The sequence below is a fragment of the Hemiscyllium ocellatum genome, chromosome 6, assembly GCF_020745735.1.
Source record: "Hemiscyllium ocellatum isolate sHemOce1 chromosome 6, sHemOce1.pat.X.cur, whole genome shotgun sequence".
NCBI classification, from domain to species: Eukaryota; Metazoa; Chordata; class Chondrichthyes; order Orectolobiformes; family Hemiscylliidae; genus Hemiscyllium; species Hemiscyllium ocellatum.
Window position 1 is genome coordinate 16,017,164 of NC_083406.1, and position 16,980 is coordinate 16,034,143.

At 43.0% G+C, this 16,980-nt stretch overlaps 1 protein-coding gene across 2 annotated transcripts in view; it reads right to left on the reverse strand.

The window, feature by feature from the left end:
* rasa3 (RAS p21 protein activator 3) overlaps window positions 1-16,980 on the reverse strand; it is a 192,121-nt gene that overhangs the window by 1,741 nt on the left and 173,400 nt on the right. For both annotated transcript variants that reach the window (XM_060825837.1, XM_060825838.1), the window contains exons 15-23: window positions 15,448-15,554; window positions 13,901-13,978; window positions 12,709-12,786; window positions 12,326-12,399; window positions 7,368-7,474; window positions 6,090-6,172; window positions 4,515-4,723; window positions 3,213-3,316; window positions 1,214-1,397 (exon numbers count right to left, since the gene is read on the reverse strand). In XM_060825837.1, coding sequence (XP_060681820.1) covers window positions 1,214-1,397; window positions 3,213-3,316; window positions 4,515-4,723; window positions 6,090-6,172; window positions 7,368-7,474; window positions 12,326-12,399; window positions 12,709-12,786; window positions 13,901-13,978; window positions 15,448-15,554 — 1,024 coding nt within the window. The remainder of the gene's footprint in view (window positions 1-1,213; window positions 1,398-3,212; window positions 3,317-4,514; window positions 4,724-6,089; window positions 6,173-7,367; window positions 7,475-12,325; window positions 12,400-12,708; window positions 12,787-13,900; window positions 13,979-15,447; window positions 15,555-16,980) is intronic.

The following is a 16,980-nucleotide window of genomic DNA, read 5'->3' on the forward strand; positions in this document are numbered from 1 at the left end:
CCTCACAGCGCCTGAGACCCGGGTTCAATTCCCAACTCAGGCGACACTGTGTGGAGTTTGCACGTTCTCCCCGTGTCTGCGTGGGTTTCCTCCGGGTGCTCCGGTTTCCTCCCACAGTCCAAAGATGTGCGGGTCAGGTGAATTGGCCATGTTAAATTGCCCGTAGCGTTAGGTAAGGGGTAAATGTAGGGGTATGGGTGGGTTGCGCTTCGGCGGTTCGGTGTGGACTTGTTGGGCCGAAGGGCCTGTTTCCACACTGTAAGTAATCTAATCTAATCTAAGCTAAATGATTAGGAAACCCTGGATAGATCTCAGCTGGAGGATTGTGTCCAATGTTGGAAAGGAAGTCAAGGTGTGGAGAAGGAGATTTACTGGACTGGTTTCAGGGCTGATAGCCTTCAGTTATATGGAGAAGCTAGAGTTGCTCCCCTTACAGCAGAGAAGGTTAAATGGCAATTTGATAGGCATTCAAATTCATGAAGAGTTTGACGAGGTACATAAGAAACTATTCCAGTGACAGGAGGATTAGTATCCACAGATTTAAGGATTTCACAAAGGAATTGGAGGTGATATGAAGCAGCTTTATTTATGTGATCTGAAATGGGCTACCTGAAAGGGTGGTGAAAGCTGATTTAATTATAATAATCTTCAGAAGGAAAATGGAGAAATAGCTGAAAAGGAAAAAAAATGCAGGTCTAGGGGAAAAGAGAATGGGAGTGGGACAAATCTGAAAGTTCTTTCAAATAGCTGGAACAATTACAATGGGCTGAATGCTTCCATCTTTATCATTCCATGATTCTGACAAAGGCTTTCCTGCTCCTCGGATGCTGCCTGACCTGCTGTGCTTTTCCAGCACTACTCTAATCTTGACTCTGATTACCAGCATCTGCAGTCCTCACTTTTGCCTAGTAGTGCAAATAGGTAATTCAGGGGAGAGGGGAGGAAAGGGACTTGCCCACTCACCCTCTTTTCCTAGGGGGTTGAAATGTATTGCCCCCAAGATAAAGACATGATCCATGCCTCTGTTGATGTCCCTGTGTGACTGATAAATCACATGATGACAACGTGAGAGCAGGAATGTTAGACCGTATTTATAACCGATGAAACAGGCCACACAATCCCACAATAAGCTCCTCCCATCCTATCCAACTCAACATATTTTCAAAGGGATAGATTGTTGGAGGAAGGAAAAATTTGAAGATGCAACTCTTACTGGCTGCCATACTTGGTCCTCTTGAATTTATTCGTTGTATACTGAGCGTGCTGCAGCTCCAGGGTTTGCACAGCAGCTAGAATCTGCTTTGATACTTTATACGTCTCCTGAGGGTCATCGATGATGAATGATGAATACTCCTCCTGCTCCGGACCATCATATACAGACTTGCTGCCACAAGCCTCTGGTAACGAGTGAAACAGAGGTGATTACTTTAAGAACTAGAGTAGCTACTTGAATTTCTACAGCATTGTTCTTACCTCCCCAAGGCATTTCACAGAAATACTGTCAGATACAAGTCACTTGATGAGATATTAGGAAAGGTGACCAAAACAGGCAGATCTTAAGGAGAGTCTTCCTTCAGAAGAAGTGGAGAATTATAGAGAAGGAATTCCAGAGTACTGGACCAGATGGTTGTAGGCATGGTCACTAGTGGAAATCAAGAATACCCAGGAAATCAGAGTTTAATAAGTGCAGAGATACTGGCTAAACTTATAAAAGTTAGCACAGGTACTCACATTTAACAATGCCCCTTTAGCATTGCTCTGTTTTAACATTATTAAGATACTGGGGTTTGAAATCCATTTGGGCATCACAAGTTCGATTTTAATATTGTTTACAGTGGACAGTAATTGCCCTATTTTGGCACAACCTCTTGCTCTCCCTCTGCCGATGCTGTACCAGAGAGCACACCCTGCCCCATTCCAAGCCCCACCATGACTACATTCTGCAAGCCCCACCTGACAGCATCCTCCCTGACAGAGGTGGCTTCTGCCAGCAAGACATAGGGGAGCAGCGCCCCCTGGCTGGCTGGAGGGCATACATACCCCAGCAGTCCCAGCCTATACCTGAGACTCACTGCCCCGCACTCTGGGGTTCCACTTATCTCTCTCTGCTTCCATCACCACCCCATTCACTCTCCCTCTCTCCTAATCCCTTGCCATCCCATTTTCTGCTCCACTGATATTCCCAGTGCGCTTTGATGGACAACCCCACGCACTTTCCTTCTGTAACAGTAATTTAATAATTTCCTATTCTGCCCTATGGATCCAATGGAAATCAGTGTCATATTTTCAATTAAAAACATCACATTTCATTAACAGTGAGCAGGTCCCTCGCAATTACATCGGCAGCAAATATTTCTTTGTTTGGAACAGCCATTTTTCTCATATGGTTCCAGAACTGTGCAGAATACCCCAACCAAGGCACTACATGTATAACAGCATCCTCATGTTTAGGTTGTTAACTGGTTATGGATCAGTGATTAATGTTATGCTTTTAATCAATTATTATTTGTGAGGGACATTCTGAAGATTTGATCAGTTGCTGGGTCCATGCAAGACCTCTCTCTACATGGCCTCTAGAGCAATAGTTCATCTTTGTGGCAATAACTCTGAGATTATAGGGTCAGTGTCATTGTGATGCCAAGTGTGTAGGCAGTATGACTGGTGGAGCATATCAAGCACGTCAATTTACATAACCACTTACAGTGTGCAGCACGCCAACCATGCTCACCCAACCTCGGGTAAGTGTCAGGAAAGCATACCCACCATGAGCTATGGTTCTGCTACTGGAGTCCACTTATTAAATAATCCAGCCTGGACTAAGAGTTACACCAGAAACCAATTTAAGATCATCAGGCAAGACCGCAGTGTAATGCATTTATGCAGCCTAAAAAGAATTTGACTTTAATTTCACCTTTTTCATTAAAAAAAAGGGGGTCATGGAGACAGTCAATCCTCGCTGCATCTCCATGGCAACACCCTGACCAATCAGAATCTGTTCTGTGAATTGAGATTGAGAGTGAACCTTTCTTGCTGCAGCTCCAAGCCCCTCCTGGCCAATCTGAGCAGCACCCTCTCTCACACTGAATAAAATGGTGTCCCTTTTTTTCCCACAATTCTGTTTCTCCTGTCCTAGTCCTGATGAGTGCAAAGCAAAACTCTTCAACTTCTTGTCTCTTTTTAGCAATACTTTAAGCATTGCCAATATACTTCACCTTGTAGTTTCTCTAACTTGGTCCTGTAGTTGTTGTAGAGTGAATATATGTGCTCAGTCTCCCTGTCACCATCTACATCGAGCTGGATGTTAGCTGGTAGCCCACTGCACAGAGAACCAGAAAGACCACTTCAATCACACAGCATTCTCATCTTTTCAATTAATTTAAATTAATTCTGGGCATCAGAAGCTAAACCAATACGGAGCATTGCCCCCTGCAACCAAAACACTGAGTTCACATTTGGGCACTTTTTAGAAATAATTAGAACATAGAACATAGAAAATACAGCGCAGTACAGGCCCTTTGGCCCTCGATGTTGCGCCGATCCAAGCCCACCTAACCTACACTAGCCCACTATCCTCTATATGCCTATCCAATACCCGTTTAAATGCCCATAAAGAGGGAGAGTCAACCACTGCTACTGGCAGGGCATTCCATGAACAATTATCAAGATCCTGGGGATCACACGCACTGGAGACTCACTGGAATTATACCAGTGTCAAGAAGCTTCAGTGATGAAAAGAGACTAAACAGGACTGATACTCCTGCGGAGCGTCTAAAATCAGGAGTCGAGTCTCAGGGGAAAGGATTTGCTGTTAAGATGAAGATGAGAAGAAAAATCTTCATGCAGAAAAGGGCCACGGATAGTCATTTTGTATTTGAGGCTGATAGATTTTTGGGTGCTTAGGGAGTCAATCGATAAAGGTTAATATGGGAGTTAAGTCAAAAGGTCAGCCATGATTGTTTTGAATAGCTGAGCAGATCAGAGGGTCTGTCGGGTCCTGCTCCTATTCACATTATAGATTATACTGAGACAATGAAATTGGAGCTGTTTGTATTAGAGCACGGGGAGGTTTAGAAAAAGACCGATGGAGAAGTTTTGATGAAGTAAGTGGGAAAATTAGTTACACTGGTGTGTGAGTAAGTAGGTAGTGGGTATAAAGTTATTGTACAGATAGGTTAGGAAAATTTATTTTAAATGCTAAAGTTGCTAGGATATGGAACACCAAACTGGAAACAGTAAGGGCAGGAGAACCCCAAATATCTTTTAGAGATTGCACAAAGGAAATCTTTAAAAATTCTCAGTGTGAGGCAGGACAACACAACTCATGGATCACTCTTGTCTGCACAGTCACAATGAGCCAAACGGCCTTTAATGAGCTGGCAAATTTTTTGACCTGTTTTGCAGCTGATGAATAGGGGAATCCTGGACTGCACCTCGTCATTTCCCTCTGTGAGTGCTCTCTACCTGATGCTCCACTGCTAGTCATTACAATCTGCATAAAGTGTAAGGATTCTTACCCTGTACACGGCGTGCAGCCTGGTGCAGTGTCTGCACTGGTCTTACAGCACAGCCAATGGCCATTGAGGTAGGCAGAAGGATGGTACATGGTCAAACGCTTTTTGTTGCATTGACTAACTTTAGTCAAGATGTCGATCCAGTCTTTTGCCTCCACGCAGTTGTTGGCCTGTATGTACAAAGCTCTTTCCGGCTGAATAACTTGAAACATCTGAATCAAACATCACAAGGTAACAGTTAAACTCTGGTTTGAACAAAAGCTCAGCAACTTTCATGAGTAACTGTACATTCCTAGATTTTCCGAAACTCAGCTTTCAGTGCTGTGTTTAGGAATGCCCATTCCGCGAGGAGCAACAGATTAACTGGAATTATTTCCCAATTAAACCAGGTGATGGCAGTAGCCATTATTTCCTGTCCCCACCTCTTCTGCCTCACAGCACCAAGGTCCCAGGTTCAATTCCAGTCTCGGGTGACTATCTGTGTGGAGTTTGCACATTCTGCATCGGTTTCCTCCTCCTGTCCTTCCATCTCCATCAAATTCCAAACTCTGCACTTGCTTCCCATCAACTGCTTCAGAAACCAACATCTTTGTTTTTATTATCTCTGGACGCAACCATACCATTGTATTCTTGGCTGGCCTCCCAGCTTCTGTCCTCCTCCTGATCTTCTCCCAGGACCCCTTCAGGTTTTGTCGCAGGACTTACATTAGTACAAAGATTTCCCTGATTCTAAAATTTCATCTTTGGTTTGAAATTTTTCTATGATCTTGTCCCCACTCACTCTGATAGCTCTCGCATCCCCGGAACTCTCTAAGATTTCTACTTTCCTCTAATTCTATATTTAATTCCACCGTTTCCTCTATTCTAGACCCCTGATTCTAAACACTTCACTGGTGGCCCAGAGGTTAGCACTGCTGTCTCACAGCGCCAGGGACCTGGGTTCAATTCCACACTCAGGCGATTGTCTGTGTGGGGTTTGCACATTCTCCCCGTGTCTGCACCGGTTTCCTCAGGTTTACCCCCACTGTATGAAGATGTGCAGGTTAGGGTGGATTGACCATGTTTAATTTCCCAGAGTGTGCAGGCCTGGCAGATTAGCCATGGGAAATGCAGGGATGGGGTAGGGCTGTGCAGGATGCTCTTTGGAGGGTCGGTGTGGGCTTGATGGGTGGAATGGCCTGATTCCACACTGGAGGGATTCTAGGCTTGCCATGCCTTCAGCTGCCTGGACTCCAGGCCCTGGCATTCCCTCCCTAAAATTTCCACTATGCTTTCTCTCTCTCTCTCTCTTAACATCTTCCTTAAAACCTTTCTTATTGGCAGAGATTTTGGTTTCTTGACTCAATACCTGCTTCTTTGTTCAAGTGTCAATCTTAGTCTGATTGACAGTCCTGTGAAATGTCCTAGGGATGCTTTCCACTGTGTAAGGTGCTATTTAAAGTAGGTAGTTGTGATTGTACCTTTAGCCCCTCATTGTTGACCACTCAATGTCTGGAAACAGTTTGTATATAATCAATCTGTCCGAGCCTTCCAGAATTTTAAACAATAACATCTGGAACTGTATTACATTTAACTCACATTTTTCATTTTGAAAGATTCTTCCTCCAGTTTTTCAACCGCAAGAATATTTTCAATTGGAATATTATACAATGGGTGATCACCTGAAAAAGAAAATTGGGAAGAAGATTCATTTATTCTGCTGCTTACAAACTGACACCAAAACCCAAGTTATTCACTGTTCCTGGGAAGCCTTCTGGTTACGGTCATTCATTAAATCACAATGTAACTGATCAAACTCACAACATTGAATATCCAGCAGAGAAACAGTCCATTCAGCCCATCTGATCCATGCTGGCATCTAAAGCTTTTGTCCACTCTTTATCCAATTCTAATATTAATATATCCTTCCATTCCTTTCCCCTTCATGTTTTTGCTTAGCCTTCCTGTAGGTGCATCTACACTATTCACCTCAACCACTCCTTGTGATGCTGGGTTCCATTTTCTTACCAATCTCTGGCCAAGGCATTGGATTTATTAGTGACTATCCATACTGTACTGATGTGTCTGTGGTATCAGTCTTGTTCAGAAGTAGAGTCTTCTTACACCTACCTATCGAACCTCTTCCTAAGGTTAGTGACCTCCTTACTCTGCATGTCAATAAGTGACCAGAGTTAGTGGCGAGTGGCAAGTAAGCTATGGCATGGTGCAGTGGGCAGCAAGGTGGCACAGTGGTTAGCACGGCTGCCTCATAGCGCCAGAGACCCGGGTTCAATTCCCACCTCAGGCAACTACCTGTGTGGAGTTTGCACGTTCTCCCTGTGTCTGTGTGGGTTTCCTCCGGGTGCTCTGGTTTCCTCCCACAGTCCAAAGATGTGCGGGTCAGGTGAATTGGCCATTCTAAATTGCCCGTAGTGTTAGGCAAGGGATAAATGTAGGGGTATGGGTGGGTTGCACTTCGGCGGGTCGGTGTGGACTTGTTGGGCCGAAGGGCTTGTTTCCACACTGTAAGTAATCTAATCTAAATAAAGTTCACGTGTGATGGGAGGGACAATACAAGCTCATTTTAATCAATCGATTCCTTTCTCCCAGAGCAGGAAGGCCATGTTGACAGATTCTAGGGAACATCTTGTGGTGGGCAAGAAATTGTCTAAATGACTTAATGATAAGACTCTTAAAAAAAAGTGCACACTTGATCAACAACAGAGAATGGCCCTTGGTGTCTGTCTGATGAATGTACAACTGGGAGTAACACAGTTAAGAGGCATAGCAGAGTGGAACATGATCAACAATGAATGTGCTACCCTTGCATGACATTAACTCTCTTGGTCAGGAAAGGAAAACTGCATGATGGGCCACCTTTGTGCTTGTGATAGGTGAACTCATGATTGGTCAGCCGGAACCATCTCTTCTTAAAGTTCTTGATACCAAAGCGATTTCTTCCCTGGGCTCTCTTGATCATAAACCTGGACAGAAAACCATCAATATTAGTCAGGAAGGTCAACAAGTCAAATCTTTACAGTCACCAAGGAAGTAACAACAGGCAGGAAATAAAACACTGGGAATAGTCAATGGGAAAAGGCACTTTGTCCTACAAAGGGTTGTCCTTGACAGAGCTCATCCGTGAATTAATACAAACACAACAACCTGTGGAAGTCAAGCACTGGAACATTCCCTCTCTGTTTAGATTGGCTTGTAGTCTTTAAAACTGACAAGACTCACAGACCTCTTTACTGAAGTTGTGAGTTGTTTGTGTGATTCTGTGTTTTTTGTATTCACTAATATAACATTGACATTGCTGCCTGGGCCAGTATTTATTTCCCTTTCCTAACTGCCCTTCAGAATATGGTGGCGGTGAGCTGTCTTCTTGAACCGCTGTTGTCCATATGGTGTAGGTTGACTCACAATGCTGTTAGAAGTTCCAGCATTTTAGCCAAACCACACTGAAGGAAATGGCGATATATATCCAAGTCAGGACAGTGAACGGCTTGAAAGAGAAGTGGTGTTCCCATGTATCTACTGCCCTTATCCTTCGAGATGGAAGTGGTCATGGGCATGGAAGATGCAGTCTAAGGAGCACTGATGAATTTCTGCAGTGCATCCTGTAAATGCACTGCCGCTACTGAGCGTCAGTGCGTGGAGGGAGGTTGATGCTTGTGGATGCGGTGTCAATCAAGTGGACTGCTTTGTCATAGATGGTGTCAAGTTATTGGAGCTGCATTCATCCAGTCAAGCATGGAGTATTCCATCATACTCCTGATTTATGCTTTGTAGATGGTGGACAAGCTTTGACAGTCAGGAAAAAGAGTTACTAACTGCAGGAATCATAGCCTACTCTTATAACCACAGTACTTGTATGGCTACACCGTTCAGTTTCTAGTCAATGGTAATCCCCAGCATGGTGACAGTGGGAGATTCAATGATGGTAATATCACTCAAAGGCTGTGCAACTGCTGCCAGGAGGTCAAGTCAGTCAGTCAAGTGGCAACAGGTAGAAAAAAAACTTCAGGCTTGTGAAGGGAAATGACAACAATAGAGACTCAGAGTAATATTTACAGCAGGACAGAACGAACAGGCAGGGTCTCTTTTCTACAGAAGACTGAGGTTTAAGGGTTCACCCGATTGAGAAACTTAAAATTCTGAAGGAGTTCATTAAGGTAGATTGGAGAAAACATTTCCATGTGTGGAGATGACCAAAATGAGAGGACATTACTCCAAGATAGTCATCAATAAGTGACTGATCTACAGGGAGATGCCAAGAAACCAATGCCCAAGAGGTTTTAAGAGAAAATGGAAAGAGAACAGAAACTGAGCCAGCAGATATAAAATGTACCAAGCACAGACAAATTAGACTCCGGAAATGGGAAAAAACACACGGTCACAAGAATGTGTCACTGAAGTCCTAGAATTTAGAAGGCTGAGAGTTGATTTAATCAAATCTTTCAAGATATTAAGCAGAGCAGACAGGGTAGATTGAGGAAGACGATTTCTGCTCATCGGGGAGTCTCAGGCTTGGATATGCAGTCCAAAAATTAGGGTCAGACTTTGCAGGAAGCAAAAGGCAGTGGAAATTTGGAATTCTCTTCCACAAATGGTGACAGAAGCTAAATCAATTATCTACTTAAAAATGATTGACAAGACCTCTGCTAAGCAAAGGGATGTGGAGTAAAGGAGGGAACATGGAGTAAGATCATACATCACCTCCCATCTCATTCAACAGCAGGACAGGCAAAGGAAGACTGAACAGCCTAATTTTATCTATAGAACAGTTAATTGAACAGATACCTTCAACAATTTATTTTAATAACGTGCAGTATCATGTCATTTGTTGCATCCTCATAATCTTTCATCAAACTTTATTTCTCTACTTTTGGAACATTAAATCTGAACATAACCAATATTGATGAAGATTGACTTGCTAACACCATAGCTCACTTTCACTCTACAGCTGTTGCAAAAACTAGTTACCACTGTCCAGTTGATTTGTGTTAAATATTAACATTTTCCTAAAATGCTTTATCAGCTGCCAAGAATGTGAAAAGGTCAAGCTGAGTATGTAGTTGGATACAAGTAGATGTTAGGACAGAGGAATCGGGATGGACAATGGAAAAACATTATAAAAAGATATATTGGTGGAACGGTGGCTCAGTGGTTAGCACTGCTGTCTCACAGCACCAGGGATCCAAGTTCAGTTCCAACCTTGGGCAAATGTCTGTGTGGAGTTTGCACATTTTCCCCGTGTCTGTGTGGGTTTCCTCCCACAGTCCAAAGATGTGCAGGTTAGGTGGATTGGGCACGCCAAATTGTCCCATAGTGTTCAGGGATATGTAAGTTAGGGGTAAATATAGTGTAATTGGGGAGGGGTTTGGGTGGGGAACTCTTTGGAGGGTTAGTGTAGACTTGTTGGGCCAAAGGGCCTGTTTCCACACTGTAGGGATTCTATGAATTCACAGGGGTGTTCTAAATGTTGAAGGCTTTTGATGGAATGACTAAGGAACTGGAAACTGTTTCTCGTGACAGAATGTTAAGAGACCAGAGAACAGAGGTGTAAGCCAATTAGTAAAGAGGTCAGGAGGGCATTGAGGAGATTTTATTTTACTCAGCTGCAGTGTGGAGCCTGTAAGGGTGCTGGAAACAGATTCAAGAGCAACTTCCAAAATGAAATTTGGATTAATACTGCAGTGGAAGAAAAGGAAAAATGTATGTGACTCCAGTTCCGTAGCAATGTGGTTGACAATTAGCTGCCCGCCAATGTAGCCCAGCAAGAGACTCCAGAGATTGAGGTGTGCTTCACCACCATTTTCTCAGGGCATCCAGCAAATGGACAAGAAATGGCGCCCACATTCCGAGAACAATGTTAAAAAATGATATACAATGTGATATGCTAGTTTTGTACAGTCATGGAGTCATACAGCTTGACAACAGACCCTTCGGTCCAACCAGTCCATGCCAACCAAGTTCCCAAACTAAACTAGTCCCACCTGCCAGCACTTGGCCCATATCCCTGCAAACATTTCATATTCACGTACTTTTCCAAATGTCTTTTACATGTTATAACTGTGTCCACATCTACCACTTCCTCTGGAAGTTCAATACACACACAAGTAACTCTGCATAAAGAAGTTGCCCCTCATTTTTAAAAAAATCTTTGTTATGGTTCTGTTCGCCGAGCTGGGAGTTTTTGTTGCAAACGTTTCGTCCCCTTTCTAGGTGACATCTTCAGTGCTTGGGACCCTCCTGTGAAGCGCTTCTGTGCTGATTCCTCCGGCATTTATAGTGGCTTGAACCTGCCACTTTCGTTTGTCAGTTGCTGTCCGCTGCAGTGGCCGGTATATAGGGTCTAGGTCAATGTGTCTGTTAATAGAATTTGTGGATGAGTGCCATGCCTCTAGGAATTCCCTGGCTGTTCTCTGTTTGGCCTGCCCTATAATGGTGGTGTTGTCCCAATCGAATTCATGTTGTTTGTCATCTGAGTGTATGGCTACTAGGGATAGCTGGTCGTGTCATTTCATGGCTAGTTGGTGTTCATGGATGCGGGTTGTTAGCTGTCTTCCTGTTTGTCCTATGTAGTGTTTTGTGCAGTCCTTGCATGGGATTTTGTACACTACATTGGTTTTGCTGTATAACGTAGTGTACAAAATTCCATGCAAGGACTGCACAAAACACTACATAGGACAAACAGAAAGACAGCTAACAACCCGCATCCATGAACACCAACTAGCCATGAAACGACACGACCAGCTATCCCTAGTAGCCATACACTCAGATGACAAACAACATGAATTCGATTGGGACAACACCACCATTATAGGGCAGGCCAAACAGAGAACAGCCAGGGAATTCCTAGAGGCATGGCACTCATCCACAAATTCTATTAACAGACACATTGACCTAGACCCTATATACCGGCCACTGCAGCGGACAGCAACTGACAACCGGAAGTGGCAGGTTCAAACCACAATAAAAGCCGGAGGAATCAGCACAGAAGCGCTTCACAGGAGGGTCCCAAGCACTGAAGATGTCACCTAGAAAGGGGATGAAACGTTTGCAACAAAAACTCCCAGCTCGGCGAACAGAACCACAACAACGAGCACCCGAGCTTCAAATCTTCTCACAAACTTTTAAAAATCTTTCTTTCCTCACTTTAAAAATATGCCCTCGAGTCTTGGAATTCCCCGACCTAGGGAAAAGACACCTTCCATTCAACTTATCTACGTCTCTCATGATTTTATAAACCTCTATAAGGTCACCCCTCAACCTCCTACACTTCAGTGAAAGAAGTGCCAACCTACACAGCCTTCCCTTATAACTCAAATCCTCCATTGCCAACAGCATCCTGATAAATCCTTTCTGAACTCTCTCCAGCTTGATAATATCCTTCTGATAACAGGGCAACCAGAACTGGACACAGTACGCCAGAAGTTGCCTCACCAACATCCTGTACAACCTCAATATGACGACCCAACCCCTATACTCAAAGGTCTGAGCTATAAAGGCAAGCATGCTAAATGCCTCCTGCCTACCAATGACGCATACTTGAAAGAATTATACTTGAACCCCGATGTTTCTGTGTTTTGCAACACCACCCAAGGCTCTACTTTTAATTGCACATGTCCTGCCCTCGTTTGTTTTACCAAAATGTAATCTCTCGTTGTTTATCCATCTATTAAACATAACTGTCTTTAGTTCATGTGAAGATTGATAGGAGCAACAAAATCCTAATTGCTCTGTTGAAGATGGACAGGAAATATAAATGGAGTGAACGTGCAGAGCAGTAAAATGTTTGCATATGAAAATGGGAGAATACAGAAACTCACCCTTCCTTTAATACAATGGGTTGCTCAATGCTTTTATGGTCCTTCCTTCCAGATGAGGAGATTAAATCTAGGAACTTCATTCAAAACAGAAAAGGTAGTAATAAAGTTACTTGCATCCATTTCTATGCCATTACTTAAATCTTTGTGCCACCAATAAGCCATAACAAAACCAACTCTCCCCCGGCCATCACAAAGTAGCTTTAAATATTAATCCATAACATTACAATCATTGTTGTTTCCTTCAGTCTAATCACAACCACAAACCATAAATCCAAAAACAAATCCTGACTCCCTCCCGCCACTTCCAATCCCTAAATCAAACCCCAGCCCCATCACAAACCCAAACCCAACCCACAAAATGCTCATCACCGGAAGATACTTACATTTCTTACAGCTTCTGTATATTTCTGCTCGTTAAAGTGCTCGTAGAATGTGGCCATGTAGGATTCTTTGAAGCTTGCCTGCAGATTAAATAAAGGCAACGGAAGGAAGTCTTTAGAAAAGATGAGAAAACAAACAAGCAGCATTGAAATGTTTGTTAAGATAGTCCGAATTACCAATCGGAATTTTAAATTGAAATGAATTATTTATTGTCACTTGTCTTTAAGGGAAAATACAGTGAAAGGCTTCAAGTTGAAAAGTTGTAACATTTCGTGAAGTAATCGTCATTATTCAGCAATGGAATCTCTTCTCTAATGGTCCTGCAGTCTCATGACTTCTGTCTTATTCCACATTATTGCCGTGGTGCCAAAGGAGCTCACGCATGTACTGTAGCTGCCTCAACTCTCCAAATGAGCAGAATTATCTCATGCCAACTTCCTGCCTTTTCCTGATGTGAAGGAGCTGGTGTTGGACTGGGGTGGACAAAGTTAAAAATCACACAAGACCAGGCTCTTAAGAAGCAGCGCTTCGAAAGCTAGTGCTTCCGGATACACCGAGTGGACTGTATCCTGGTGTTGTGTGATTTTAAACTTTGCCTTTTCCTCATACCCCTTACACATAATTCCTATTCAAACAATCATCCAAACTCTCTTGAATGCCTCATCTGAACCTGTTTTACAACCACCTGGTTACATTTTCTGAGCTTATTTGCAGTCATATTCTTAAAATTGAAATCAAGTTCTCAATCACCATGATTGGATTTGACCTTCTTTCCTCTGAGTGAGTCTAGTAGCATAATGAGTCCACCATCATATCCGATCTATTGGCTTAAACACCGTCTAAACCTTGTTTCCGACTGGAAGCATGGGTTTGGGTCACTGCCCTGGACCTGGTTGCTATTAAATGGGGGTTGGTTAGCTCAGTTAGCTGGGCAGCTGGCTTGTGAAGCACAGTGATGCCAAAGGGTGTGGATTGAATTCCCACACCAGACGAGGCCACCATGGAGGTGTCACCTTCTCAAACTCACCCTGCGCTTGAGGTGTGGTGACCTTCAAGTTAAACTCACCAACAGTCATCAGTCTGTAAGACATGAGCAGCCCTAGGGTCCTTTGGAATGATGGCAACTTTATCTTTACTATTAAATATAGTTCATTCACTTATCAGAATGTGGAATAAGTAAATCAGAGGACTTACAGACTTGGATTTGGATAAGCTACCCAAAGTCTGGATGGTCTTTGAAACCAGGGTCAGTGTTCGTGCCGTTAATGGATCCTAGAGGAAACGAAGAAATCCTTCAGCACTTGGGATGAAGAAGATGTTCAAAACTCAGCAAGCCACAGTCACAATAACTCAACTGCATTTGAATACAAATTCTTTACAGGTAAAGGAGATAACTTTGGTAGTCACTACCTTACTGTAATTAGCTTCCCTCTGATAAAATATTGTTGACACAGTGATCCACCTCTGTCTCTGACATGAGGTGAGGAAAACCTGCTGTAGTGGACAACATGAGATCCATCGATTCAAAGTTACTTGTTTCACCCAAGAACACTTATCAACAGCTTGAAGAGAATTATGAGATGTAAGTTAAATACAGGTAAATACGGCAGAGAAATACCTTACACCAAGTTACAGATGTTTGACCAAATAATTAGCTTTAATTGTGTTGATTAAGGGATAATCATTGTCCAAGACATGAGAAGAACTTCAAAACAGTGGCTGCGGGATCTTTTATCTACACCCAAGAAAGATGATGAGGTTTCTGTTTAAAGTCTTATTAGAAAGCTGCACATCTGACAATGCAGCTTTCCCTCAGTCAGCTTGGATTATGTGATCAAATCTCTGGAGTCATCTCAAACTCAGGACCTTCTGACACAGGATTGAAAGTGTTACCAACCGAGTTACAACTGGAACCTTGAGTGAACAGAATATGGAATGCTTTGTCAAAGTAATTGATCAAAATTGAATCATTCAAGAGCTGGATAAATACTGATCAAATACGAAAGGTTACTTGGCAGTACAGAATCTGAGTGTGAGAAGGGGGGGGGGCACGCTGTCCTAGCTTTTTTCCTTTTGTACTCATCAGGACAGATTCAAGAATGCCACATTTCAAGGTGAGGAACTATTGGTGTTGTATGAGAAAAGGGAACAGCTTAGCTGGGTGTTGTGCACAGACAGTAGCTCAGAGCATTACTGACCCCAGTTCTGAGGAAGGGTCATTTGACACGAAACATTGACTGTGATTTCTCTCCACTGATGCTGCACGACCTGCTGAGCTTTTCCAGTGGTTTCTATCTTTGTCCCTGGTTTACAGCATCTGCACTTCCTTCGCTTTTTAGTATTGACGCAAAACAGATGCAATCCTGGGCATGTTTTTTCCTTATACATAGAGGACAGGTGTGACTATATATAGATATTTTATCTGTCCTGATGGATGCAAGATGAAAACCTTCACACCATATCCTTTTTTTTCAGCAATATTCAAATACAAAAAAGACATGCAAAGTAGGACTAGTTTCAGAAACTAAAGTGACTGTGTAAAATCAGCACTGACAGGTTGCTACATGCCACAAGGGCCAGTGCTGTTGAATGAGCCTGTCTCGTGTTACTAACATTTTCATCTTTCTGTTTACTTGCCCTTTTGTACCCTATTTTCGAGAATGAGTTCCTAACGATTGCATTAGTTCAGCTGCTGGATGTGTTTGTTCTGCACAGTGACAAAGTCCACATTTTGGACTTACCGGATGGTGAGGGTAAAGTTGGAACAAATTAGGTGAAAGGATGGCTGGAGCGAAGAACCGCAGGAAAATAAAACTGCTAACAGCAGTGTACCTTACATCAGCGTCACCTAGGAAAACAACAGAACCCAGGTTACCTTCTCAACTTTGCAGATAATTCTGCTTAGATTTACACAAGAGGATTAACCACGGTCTTCTCTGGAACAGCAGTTTCTCACAGAACTATGTAGTCATTTTACAGGGAGGAGCATCAGATAAGGCAACATACATACTAACTGGGCAACAATCACAATTAACGAGTATCAATAGCAGAGACCTGAGCGGCTATTCTCTTTTATCTGATAATTGTACACTACAGCCTCACGAATGACAAACTTTCACTGCTAAAAAGATCACCTAATTATATATCACACAACATCCCAACATCTCTATGCTTCCCGTCATTTCAGCCTTTGTGGCAAACCTGATAGTAGCGATTGACCAAGGGAAGTTGTGCCTTCATCTGCTTGCGCTCTAAGTTGTAGAATTCCCTTCCGAAACCTTCCCACCTCTCTCTCTCTCACACACTTCCTTTAAGATGCTGCTGAAGAGCTACATGTTTGACCAATCTTTTGGATTGCTGTCCAAATATCGTCTTCCACAATCTTTGGCTGTGGAGCACCTGAGGATATTTCACTACGTCCAAGGTGCTATATAAATTCAAACTGCTGTTGTTTATGCTTAGTTCACTGAATCCTGGAGAATAGTTGTAGTTATGTACAAATACCAAACAACGCACTGGCTGAACATTTCCTATTTTTTGACGGTGAAATATTGGCCAGGACATGGAGAGTTCCCTTCATGCTGCACCAAGAGAATCCTTACATCTAATTCCGTTATTGGAATGAGGATGAAAAAGACCAAAATAGGCTTCTACACATCTAGTGTTGTGGAACCTACAGCCAGATCTATTTGGTCCAACCAATCCATGCTGCTCTATGTGCTGCACATCAGCCTCCCCTGCTTCTCTGTCATTTCAGTCTATCAGTACATTCTTCTATTTCCTTTGAAATAATGCATTTATATAACCTCTGCTTACATCCAGTCACCTTTATCCTGTGGTAGCGACTTCCACAATCCCACCACTCTCTGGTTAAAGAGCTTTTTTGATACATCCTTGTAAATTTTCACTGCATCTCCGCTAGTGGCTCAATATGCTATTTCTAATATACAGTGTGCTCCAAATCTGGTCAAACTAAGATATCCAGCGCTGTGAGGCCACAATTTGTTACAAGTTCAATCTCATCTCAGCCATCGGCTGGAGTTTTTTTTTAATTCATTCGTAGGATGCTGAGATTACTGGGTAAGCTAATCAATTATTGCCCGTCCCTAAGTGTCCTTAAGAATGTGTTGGTGAGCTACTTTCTTGAACTGCTGCAGTCTGTGTGGTGTGGGTACACTGCTGCTTGGGAGGGAATTTGAGAATTTGATCCCACAACAGTGAAGGAGAGGTGATATAGTTCCAAATCAACATGGCATATATCTTAGCGGGGAACT